This window comes from Macaca thibetana, chromosome 12, assembly GCF_024542745.1.
Source record: "Macaca thibetana thibetana isolate TM-01 chromosome 12, ASM2454274v1, whole genome shotgun sequence".
NCBI classification, from domain to species: domain Eukaryota; kingdom Metazoa; phylum Chordata; class Mammalia; order Primates; family Cercopithecidae; genus Macaca; species Macaca thibetana.
Genome location: NC_065589.1, coordinates 36,924,391 through 36,936,482, shown reverse-complemented (window position 1 = coordinate 36,936,482; position 12,092 = coordinate 36,924,391). Strand labels below are relative to the sequence as shown.

The window sequence follows — 12,092 nt, the reverse complement described above, 5'->3', positions numbered from 1 at the left end:
GTTAATGGAATCTTGTGAGCATTGCAAGCACGCTATAACCATTGCGGTATAAGTTTATTTTTATGACATTTTAAAAATAATTCTTATTCTCAGTTCTTCCACCACCAAACCTCTGTGTTTTGTAAGCACCATATTATCTCTTGCCACGCTCTTCTTCAGAGAATATTCTCTGCTGGGTTCTTATCTTGGATTTATGTCTCCCTTGCATTTTTTTCCTCCTTCTTCCTCGGTTTTCAGTATTCTTACCTCCTGTTTTCTTTTTAATCTCTCTCTCGTTTCCTTTCCTTTTCCTCCCCTTCCATCCTTCATCACTGAGAGTGTGCTCAGCAGGAAACACTGTGTTTAAGGCGCTCTCCTGAATGTGTAATAACTTCTACTCTGGCACTAAGGCCCTTCAGCAGCTGAACTCAAAAAAGTCATCATAAAGACAAAATAGCTTTTACCCAGCAAGACTCTTAATAATCCCATTTCCCTCTGGGTCTTCATAAAGGAGTCATGATCTAATCCAGAAAAAAAGGAGGGGCTGGGAGTAACAAAAGAGAAGCTCTCAGTAGCACAGATTGCACAAGTCTGCCGGCCAGCTGAGTGCACGTGGCCGTGGTACCCTGCTCCCACCTCCACAAATCCTGTGATTACCAGTGACCAGGTTCTGGAGAGTCTTTCAGCAGAGAAGATAATGGGAATTGCAAATTACTGGACTGAATGCTAATAATAATTGTTTGGATAAAGGGGAAAAAATAAAACAGATGTGCCCCAAAGGCATTTTAGGGGCTAGAGAAAGGAAAATGAGGAGGGGTTGAGTAGAGAGAGGTGGGTTGAAACCAAGCACAAGAAAATCCAATACCAACAAATGGCTTAGTGATGAAGTAATAGTCAGCATCTTCCTGGTGGTACAGATAACCAATATTTAAAGTTGCCTTTGGAAGTGTGGAAGTTGGAGTGAAGGGAACAAAACCCCTGAGATAAATTAATTTTACTAGTATTAAAATTAAAATGGCCGAGCATGGTGGCTCATGCCTGTAATCCCAGCACTTGGGGAGGATGAGGTGGGCAGATCACCTGAGGTCAGATGTTCGAGACCAACCTGGCCAACATGGGAAGACCCCATCTCTACTAAAATACACACACACACACACACACACACACACACACACACACACACAATAGCTGGGTATGGCGGTGGGTGCCTGTAATCCCAGCTACTTGGGAGGCTAAGGCAGGACAATCGCTTGAACCCAGGAGGCAGAGTTTGCAGGGAGCCGAGATTGTGCCACTGCACTCTAGCCTAGGCGACACAGTGAGACTCCATCTCAAAAATAAAATAAAATAAAATAAGAATGTGCTTTGAACTTTATCAGTATTGTCTGCATTAGGGTGTTCTAGGAGACATAGTTCACACGAACTCTACCTTGACCTACTTGTGACTAGTTATTATTATTTCAAACAAGTTATTCAAACTCTCAATTCACCACTAAGAAACATTTGCACTTAATAACAGCGGGGGGTGGAGAAGGAAGAGCAGTAGCTGTGGCCGCAGAATAATTTCTGATAGAACTCTCAGAGTCTGTCCTATCTAGTCAGACTTTTGATGTTCCTTTGGTCACTTCTTAATTGATTAATTCAACAAATCTCGATGAGTCTGGCTTTTGGGAAAGGCTCTGCTTTGATCCTGTGAGGCCTGCCACAGATGGGTCAGCAAGGAGTCATGACTTCAAGCTGCTGGTGGCTCAGTAGAATGGATAAGGCCCTCCGGAACTCTCACACATCTCAGAAGATGCTAAAGAGCTTCAGCCTCTCAGATGCACAGAGGAGAAAGATCACTCCCAGTATGGGAGAAGAGAAAGGGCAGAGGCAGCCTGGAGCGAGAGGGTAGGCAGGATTTAGAGCAGGAAAGGGCATACCAGGGGAAGGGGAAGGTGTGAGTAGAGAAATGGATGCTGGGTTTGTTTGGGGAACACTCAGAAGCTGCAGTTTAGAATGTATGGTGGGAAATAATTGCAAATAAGATTAGAAATAATAGCTTGGGCTCAATTCAAGGCCCAAATTGCTAGGCAAAGAGGTTTGGGTTTCACTTGCTAACCAATGGGGAGCCATTGATGTTTCAACATAAGCTTCAGTTAATCAAAATAAATGAAGAAAATATTATATTACCTTTTTTTCTCCTTTGGTTTTTGGAGAGACCTCAAAATTATTCTTCTGTTTCCTTCCCCAAATGTCTGCTAAAATGGTCAGGAATTGTAATCCCAGATCTCTCATCAATGGCATCAAAATTGCATTTGCAATGAGGGCTGGAAAAGAGCGGACATAAATACAAACTAATGACATTATATCGGCTGCCCTATTGGAATTGCATTTGTTTATGATATAAGATGACAAATAACAAGGTTACCACAGGTGGCATGACTCGAGGTCAGAAGAGGTAATCGCATCAAACTTACATTTCACCGATGAAATGAGGCTTCATTTTTAGAATCTAGATTGAGGGGAGAGATGTTCAAAAGGCCCCATTTCCATACCCAATTTCCAGTTCTCTCCTAGGTGAATTCATTGGAGGTGTTTTAAGAGAGGGAAATTTGCTTCATTCTTTATTCATTTCCAAACTCATATGCTGGCTTCCTCTCCTGCTCTCTGCTTCCCTCTCTCCTTCCCTCCTAGATGGCCCTTTTATTCAGATTTTGAACTTTATCATTGCAAAAGTTCAGAAGGATTTCCATTTGCTGTGCCTTCAGGATGCATCATTCACTGCCACCAGTCTCCATAAATTGAGTAGATTGCATCCCTTCCCAGTTGCCTTAGGAAGTGGTCAAACAGCCACATTCCTGGGCTGATGGATTGGCTCATTTCTTCCCAGCTTAAGCCAAGATACAGATTTTATGAGACTGTCTTGTGACAGGCTGAAGTTGCTTTGAATAAAACAAAATCCAGCCTCAGCTCACAGAAATAATTCTTAAAACGCAGCTTATCCCGGGTTGGTGAGCAAAATTTGGTTAAAACCCTGAGCCAACGACTTAGATGATCTGGGTGAGGGATTTGAAGAAACTGCTTTTGGTTTTTCTTTTCATGCATCACTGTTGTTGACATGCTCACACACAGAACTGTGTATCCATAATATTTATAAATATGCAGCCACAGACTCAGTTACAAAAAGAAACTCGTGTCAGTAGACCTGACGTGATTAAAGGAGACATTTGAACTCCCCATAATGCAAGACAGACGTGTTTTCTGAAGAATCCTGGAGTTTTGTTTCAGGCTTACCAAGCAGATAGAACAGGGGTAGCACCTTGAATAAATGTCTTATTGTCTAGGAGGGTAGAGAATCTTTTGAATTTTTGGCTCAATCTATGGGTTATAGGATCTTTTCCCTACCTCATTATATGGGCTTTGGATTTTAGCACTGGAACTGACATTTAGAATCACCCCTCTCATTCTATAGATGAGAAAACAAAGGCTCAGAGTTGTCTACTAACTTACCCAAGGTCACACAGCTTGCTAGTGGTGAGACTAGACTTGATTACTAGACTTTTAGATCCTGCTCCAATGCTATTTCTAATAAACTTCCTGGTGGAGTAAGTGGCAAAGTGACAACCTCCTTTCTTTTTAAGTAGAAGAAAGAGTTTCTTCTTTGCTTTGCTACCAATAATTAAATGAAAACAATGCTGTGGAAATAGGGACAAGGTGGGATTATGCTGTGGATAAGAAATAAATTATAAAGTAAATAAAGAGTATTATTTTCAGAGGAAATGAGACTGATTGCTTTTCTCCCGTAAGTGCCCTCAGGTATACATAGGAAATAGATGTCTCCTAGTCATCTGCTCTTTCTCTTTTCCACAGCATTCTAAAGTAACAGGGAATCAGAGGCCCCATTTAGGGGGTTTCAAACCATGTTCCAGGAAGCCCCAGTGGGCTTGCAGAGAAGCCCTTCTGAGCTGAGAGCAGGAACTAGGCGGCCTGGACACTACACTGCTTCTGGCTACCTCCCTCCCAGCATCCAAGAAGAGGTCCCTTTTATTTTCTTTGTACATTAGAGGTCTAGGTAGAGTTTTGTTCAAGAAAAAAAAAAAGTACTTAAAAAAAAACAGATAAATTTGAAAGCTACACACCTAATTCAGTCCATTCATTGAATTACAGTTTGTGAAGCTGAGCCCCAGAAAGGTCAAATTGAGTGAGTTAAGAGCTGGGTGCCATCTCCCATCTTTCTGCTAATGTCGATCCCTCCCTCTCCCGGTAACCCAGTCCCATTACCCCAGACTCACCTTTTACAACAACTGGGCCCTCTAATCCCACATCCAGCCAATGGCCAATTTTCCCTGGTTTTGCCAACGACTTTCTCCTTTAGTTCAACTAAAGTGAGGGATCTGATTGGTCTTTTACCAAGCTGTCGTGAAGTAAGCCATAGTAATCGGATTATTTAGAAAGTTCTCACTACAGTCAGGCTTCCGTATTTAGCAAATATTATTGTCAAGTTCAGGTTATACAGTGTTCCTTTAAAACAATGCCAACTAAATTTTTCTAGAAGGCAGACCAGATTTTTAAAAGATCTTCTTTTCCCATTCTTAATACTTCTTAAAAATTAAATATCTGCAAGGAAAGTGATTGGATTCTGCAGGAAGGTGAGTTCCTAAGTGAAGGGATACAACATCCCTTTGCCTTTCCAGGGCTATGTTACCCCTAGGCAGCAGCAGATGGTACTTAGGCTACCAGTGAAACAACAATACTTAAGAAGGAGAAAAAGAGCAGACAGAGTTTAAAGCAATCTGATACTTTACATTTCAAAAAAAAAAAAAAAAAAAAAAACACCTAAGTAATCATTATAGGAGGAAAATCAGAACTTGGTGACCTCAGAACTTAGTGTTCTCTTTATTTCCAATTACAGCTGGAGCTGTCACTTTATTCCTTTCAGCCTTGGGCCTTTCTCAGACCTGACCTGGCTCATCCCGCAGGCTTCCCTCCCAGATGTAGGAGAAAATGCTCTGAATAGTCCAAGCCTGGGTTTTGCTATCTCTCTTTGGGTGATGAATTTGCCCCAGGTGTAAAGGTATTCACGAAATAGTTGCAGAATGAAGTCTTTTGTCAACTCACCGAACAGGCTCAGTAGCTCAAACAGGGTCAATTTCCCTCTGTATATGGAGATTGGCCTTAAGGGTTTTGCCCTTGAGTTCAACTCTCCTTTGGCTTAACTTGACTCCTCTGAAACAGGACAGCAACCATGTATAAAGTTCATTGTGGAACACAATAAAGACCTACAAAGTAATGGATGGTATAGCGCTTCAGAAAAAATTCTAGTTAATTTCTATTGGGACATGTTTGTATTTAAGAAATGATGTGTCCCCAACCCTAGAAAGGAAAGATCGGTTATCAAGAGGAGAGATAGAATGATTGTGTTTTCTTTACAATTTTTACTGATAAGTTTCAAGAATTCTGTTCTCTCCAAGAAAAATAAAAACAGAAATTCTAGTATTTATCTTTGTGGATATATGTGCAAATGATGTGTGATATTTTATGAGAAGGTGTGAACGTGTGTATAGGACTAAAGTGTGAATTACTGATATGTATATGTACTTGAAGTATGTTCAATATCTATGTGTGTGTTTCTGAGTGTGAATGCAAGCCAAACAAGAATGTGAATTTATAAATTTGTGAGTATTGAAAAGGTTAACCACACACAACTGAAGCAGACGTTCTAATGAGTTCTCTGATACTTCAATAAGTGCCTTGATTTTCTTCAGGTAAAGAAAGAACAGAAAAAAAGAAATGGATGACTCCCTTTTCTTTTGGTTTAACAGCAGACAGTGCAGACTATAAGCTATGGGATATATGTAGTTTGATTTTTTTTTCTTTTTGGTAGTAGAGAAATGATTGCTTCTACTGTAGATGAGAAATGAAACTTTCCTGTGAAAAAGTTTCCTATCTTTATTGCTGATCTGTGTGCCTGTTCTAATTACTAAAAGCTTAAACGTGGGGTGTGGGGAATTGAGGGAGAAAAGTTCCTCTTTCAAGAGTAATTGGAGAGAAGTAGAGGAAGGGATGGGGAAAGGAGGGAGAGAGTGTGGGTGGGGAGAGTGGAGAGTATGTGGAAACCATAACAGTTACTAAACAGGAGCTCAGCTCAGGTTTCCTCTGATGAATTCCAAGGCAAAAAAGTGTGGTTTGGGGTGAGTTGGTGGCAGGGCTGCAGTTTTCTGCAAAATAGCTGGCAAAGGAACTGGACCTGGTAGAAAATTCCCTCTTCTGCTAGTTGAGTAAGAGCAGCTGGTGATCTATGTCCTCACACCTCTGCCTTCTCAGAGGGTCACTCCGCCCTATTTCATATGCATAAGCCAGGACCAGTGGGCCTCAATGGGCTGGCTAGATGACACTGGGTTCCCAGCATGGGTGAGTGGTGTGGGCACCTGGAAAGCCCGTGGGTATTGGCTGCAGAGGAACTGGGCCTCATGGCTGGCCTCCTGTGGTCTGGGTGGGAGGGATGAGCTCATTGTCCTCATGGTTGGAGTGGGTGCAGGGTCATTAGGTAAGAAGATGATGTGCTGTGTACCAGCCTGAGGAAATGGCTGCTTTTGTTTTCCACCCAGTAGGAAATGGACCAGAATCCATTCGATTCTGGGCAGTTCAACACGGCACAGTTTGAGCTGTGGAGGCTTGATGCCAAAAAGGCTACTTGTGTGGATTTGTGTCCCAACCACCCGTGTGCAGCGTGCCCATCTTTTATGCATTTAAAGCCTGTCAGGCCGGTAGTCTAAAGCAGAGGTCTGGGAGATAGTAATGCCAACAGACATGGGGAATAGTAAAGTGCACCTGTAGAGTTAAAAAATGCATGACCTGTTCCCTCAAAGAGTGAACACAGGAGAAAGACCCATCCTGGAGGGCGGCTGCTGAGTCGTAATACATAATTCACAGGCCCATGCTGCTCCATGCAGATGGCGATATTAAATCGTGATTGATGCTAAGAGACACACACATCTCAGGAAGGTCTCCGAGAGGCTTCTGAATATTTCTCTGTCTCATGTGCCTTCCCAGCTTCTGTTCTACTGTGGTATTTAAGTAAAACTCCCTATTTCCCAAGAATCCCTGCTGGGGATTGCAGAACTTTACTCCTGAATAGATGAGATTCCTCAAATGTCATCACCCACCTTTGGAGCCTTTGAAGGTGGCTCCCTTCCCTCCTGGGCCACATGAAGCTGTTTGCCTCCAGCCAGGCACTGCGGGTACAGGGAGCCAGCTCTTCCTTCAAATGGCCAGTTATGACTGGACAAAGCAGCAGCACACTCTGGTGGTGGTGACCAGGCAGGAGGGATAGTGGGCAGACAGTGCAGAAGAAACAGATGTTCATTCAACACAAAGCACCTTTGTCGAAATTCCAAGGCTGGAGCCAGTAGATTCTCTAATACAGATTTTTCCATTCGGTGTATAATGAAATAATAAATCAAACTTGTGGTATATGTGGAATTAAATGTTTGGGGGTTTTGCATTTTTTTTTCTTAAAAAAGAAAAAAAAAGGGGGCTGCAATCACCCTCCAGGGCCTGTTCTGGCCCAAAGCTGAGAGTGCTTCCTCTGCACCACATGTAATTGTTACCAGGCTCGCTTGTGGGTCGGCACCACAAAACCACCATTGTCAGTTCCCGGAGCCCTGACTGCTGGCCGCCTGGGTTGGGCTGGGAGACACCGAATAAAATGAAGGATTTATGAGATAAAGATAGAGATGGGAGGTTGAATGAGGAGAGGAAGATGGGCCAAGGAGGGGAGGCAGGAAAGGCAGGGAGGCATGTTGAGTTTGCAGTCCTCTTGTTTTTTCAATCGCAGACCATGTAATTGAGAATATTTATGGCCATGTTCTGGAATACTTTCATCTGTGTGTGTGTGTGTAGTCGGGTGGGTAGGGGGAGGGATGAGCTGGAATAATCTCTTCCACCGAATGAGTCAGTAGGTTAGTCCTCTGGACTGCCATAAAAGGTCTGTAAAATAGTTTTAATCAGACACTGGTACAGAAGAGAAGGAGGGAGTGTTGGGGGAAGAAAGCTGTAACATATTTGAAGTTCTTTGGGTTGTTGATTTCTCTTTCAGACCCACCGTGTGGAGGTCGTTTGAATTCCAAAGATGCTGGTTATATCACCTCTCCCGGTTACCCCCAGGACTACCCCTCCCACCAGAACTGCGAGTGGATTGTTTACGCCCCCGAACCCAACCAGAAGATTGTCCTCAACTTCAACCCTCACTTTGAAATCGAGAAGCATGACTGCAAGTAAGCACTGTCCTGTCCCACTGTGTATCCATCCACGAGATGCACATGCTCCGCCCCCAACCCCTGCTCTTGTCACTTCTGTCACCCCTCACCCCCAGACCTGCTGCTAACCAGTGGTGGATCCTGGCCTCAGAGGAAAACCTCAAGGGGCATTCCCTTTCCAGGGAAATAAAGGTGTGGCTGATCCCACAATATGGTGGAAAGAGGCTTCTTGAGTGAAAAGTAGAGAATATTAAACTACCTCCAAAGGCTGGTAGTGGAGGAGAATTTCCATGTGGTGGCAGGGGCTGGACTACAAAACTCCACCTCTTGAATTTGGGTTACCTTCCTCTTGGAGATCTCCCCATTTCCACAGCTGCTATATGTATAAACCCCACCCGCTTCCTTAATAAGATAGTAGCTGTATCCCCAAGCGGAGACTTCCCCCGCATCCAGCCACGCAGGATCAGCCTGTTACTTTATATAGTGGTAACTGGTTTCCTTATAGAAAAATAAAAAGAGTAGTAAAAAAAAAAAAAATCTAAGTAGTTCTAAGATTCATATTGGTTCTTGATACCTGTGTTACACAAGTTAGAGTCTCAAAGTCAGTGTTATGGATTTATTTAACAAACACTGTTCTAATTGCATTACAAATATTAATCCATTTACTTTGCACAGTGGGCCCTGGGAAGTTAGTGCCATTATGATCTCCATTTTGCACAAGAGAGAAAACTGAAGCACAGAGAGGTTAGGTCAGTCACCCAAGGTGACTCAGCTGGTCTTACAACATTGATTCTGCCACCCTGGAAATGTGTGGCTTAGGAAATCCCAAGTGGACATTTAGATACTTGTGAGTACTTTAGAAATGCCATGTTAACACTGAGGTCCCTAAAAGTTAAGGTTGGGAAGCAGGCAGCATGTCTAGAATGCAGATGTGCTTTGCACTGTTTACTGAGCTCCATCTTAAAGTCTTTCCTCATTGGAACTAAAGTGAGAGTTTTTGTGCAGAAAAGAATGTGCCAACAGTCATATTCTGCCCCAAATGAGCGCCTACAGCATGCTGTTACTCTGATAAGTGTGCAGTGCTCCCATGTGATTAATACATTGTCTAAGTATTCCTTGCTATTAAGCAAGGAATTGCAAATACTGAAAAATTAATAAAGGGGCCAGCTGGCGCACAGGTACCAAGGAGAAGGCAAAACTCCTACAGGCCAGGTCTGGGCCAGCACTTCCTCATGGAGGAAACAAGGCCCCTCTTTAACTAGTGCCAGACTGTGAGGCTCAGTGAATTGATGTCATTATTATCCTCCTAGGACTACTTTGCACCTACATAATGGTTTTCTCCTAACAAGAGGTAGTCTTTGTTGAAAACCAAAGGGTTTCCCGGATGGATGCCTCATGTGACGAAGAGTCATAAGATGAAGTTTCTAATCCCAGATCCACTCTTGACTCAACGGATGACATAGGGAAACTCATCAGTTCCTCTTTGTCTAAGTTACATGAGTACCCTGCATACATTTGCTCAGCATCCCAAGGCTTCTGATTCCCTGACAGTGAACTTTATCAAGCATTTCTGTTATAAGAGCTTCTTTATAAGGTGTTTTGGGCTTTAATTCCTCTGGCTGGACTGCAGAAGGTTGGCACAAACGGAAGCATAATGTACAGAGACAGCCTGGGTCTGAGCTCAGAGAAATTTGACTAAGCACCTCTCTCGACTAAGGGCCAAATTCTGTTATGCTTATGCCAGCAAATCTCCCAGTGAACTTGCCAAGAGGTCATCCTATGTATATTCATAGTGGCAGAGGGAGAAAGCATGGCTCTTGGAAGGAAAAACTTAGGAGCTAGTAAGCATGGCTTAAAACGTGTTGGGAAGGATGAAAGGCCAGAAAAACATGCTCCTGTCCTGCTTTGGGCTGCGGGGTACCCCTTCCATGGACAGGACTCAGTCCCAGAGCTGGAGAGAACTAAAGGTTGCCAGAGCCTCTGACAAGGGAAAGAAGAAGGCATTATCCCTTGCTGGAGGTGGAGTAGGGGATTTATAGGGTTATCTTCTGGTTTATCATCCTTGCTAAATCACTTCCTGTTTTTCTCCCCATTCCATGACCTCATGTGTCTGGTTTGAACCTAAAAAGTGAAGGAGGTCAGAAAAAAAATTTTTCTGGGGTCTGTTCTCCCAGGGCCAAACTGTCGGAGAGGCTCTGTTGGGATTAAGCCTCATCCACTTAACCTTGTCATTAATTCTCTGTTCCTCCCCAACTCCCCATTTCTCTCTTTCTCTCTCATTAATTTTTGTATTTAGAAAGACACATCTGGTTTTCTCAGCCTCTCACTCTTCAAGGTATTTTTGACACTTCCCCTGGCCATTTGCATTTGCAATAAATGGGCTTCCCCTCCCCACTGCCTTGTTTTACTTTCTTGTGAAAGGAACAATTAATCTAATTGAAGTCCTGGAAGTTCTGTTGCGTTCCGGCTCTCCCTCTCTCTTCCATACTGCATTTTCATTCCAAGGGAGCTCCTGTGTTTGGAAAGCACTCACTATCCAAGGAAATTAGCCTGCTTTCTCCTTTTATTTTGGGTGCATGCTTCAAATTGGATTTGGCTCGACAGGCCCATAAAGTCGGTACTTCCCAAAAGAAAACTGCCTGGGCTGGTCTTCCAATCACAGGGTACAGCAGCAATGCCCCAGCAAAAAGGGGAACTGAGCAAGAAAGTCAGGAGGAGCAGCCAGCTCAGCTGTGGAGACAGAGCAGTGGTCAGCACGCCCAACCTCGTGTTTGCCCAGGTTCTTCCTGTGAGCAGGGTTAACTGCAAAGATTGCCCCGAGGCCTGGAAACGGGGCCCTGATATGAAAGAATTTATCCTGGGCTGTGGCCCCTGAGCCCTTGGCTCCCTGTATGCCTTGAAATCTACATCCCAAAGGTTGAGACGGTTGCCGAGTAAATCCCAGATAGACCTTTTCCCCTAACCGTTGCTTATTAACTATGTTCCATCGAAGCTTGCTGTCTGCTTGGAAAATTTCACTCACAAGCCACAGCTTTGCCTGACTCAGTGCAATCCAAGGCCACCATCTCTGGTGAACTTCCCTTGACTCCTCCCTCCAGTCACTTGCAGAAATGCAAATCCTGGGCACCCACAGGCTGTTTTGGGGCCTGTATAGAAGTTGTGGGCGGAAACCAGAGGCCACTGTGGCACAGCTGGACTCCTGAGGCCAAAGGACAAATGGGCGAGACTACAGGCCGTCTGGGCAAACAGAGAGAAGCCACTTTATTCCCTGTGGAATGGAGGATGCTAGGATGTTGCTGCTCCGGCAGACAGAGGCTTTTCGCTTGAGTCATCAGCCAACAGACTGAATGTTATGGTTTTAGAAACCCATACACAAAGTTGAGTGGTTTTTTCCATTTCTAAAATTTAAAATGTATGTATTTTTAAAACACCCACCTGCATATAATACACAGCTTGTTCAGGAGTTCTCAAACAGCCCCAGCACCCACCCCATCCCAGAGGCTCAACCAAATAAAACCCAAACTAAGAGGCTGGGTCCTTTAAGCATTGGTAATTTCTACCTGTAATCTCAGCACTTTGGAAGACCGAGGCAGGCAGGTCACCTGAGGTCAGGAGTTCAAGACCAGCCTGGTCAACATGGTGAAACCCCATCTCTACTAAAAATGCAAAAAACATTAGCCAGGCTTGGTGGTGCACGCCTATAATCCCAGCTACTCTGGAGGCTGAGACAGGAGAATCACTTGAACTGGGAGGCAGAGGCTGCAGTGAGCTGAGATTGCGCCACTGCACTCCGGCCTGGGCGAAAGAGTGCGACTCTGTCTCATTTAAAAAAAAAAAAAAAAATGGTAATTTCTAGATGGATATCTTGATGGG

General features: G+C 43.9%; 2 protein-coding genes across 7 annotated transcripts in view; both read left to right on the top strand.

The window, feature by feature from the left end:
- The window catches only part of EEF1B2 (eukaryotic translation elongation factor 1 beta 2), a 954,602-nt gene that overhangs the window by 482,958 nt on the left and 459,552 nt on the right, over nucleotides 1-12,092 (top strand). The window lies entirely within an intron of this gene.
- NRP2 (neuropilin 2) overlaps nucleotides 1-12,092 on the top strand; it is a 115,473-nt gene that overhangs the window by 7,057 nt on the left and 96,324 nt on the right. For all 4 annotated transcript variants that reach the window (XM_050750818.1, XM_050750817.1, XM_050750821.1 and 1 more), the window contains exon 2: nucleotides 8,060-8,237. In XM_050750818.1, coding sequence (XP_050606775.1) covers nucleotides 8,060-8,237 — 178 coding nt within the window. The remainder of the gene's footprint in view (nucleotides 1-8,059; nucleotides 8,238-12,092) is intronic.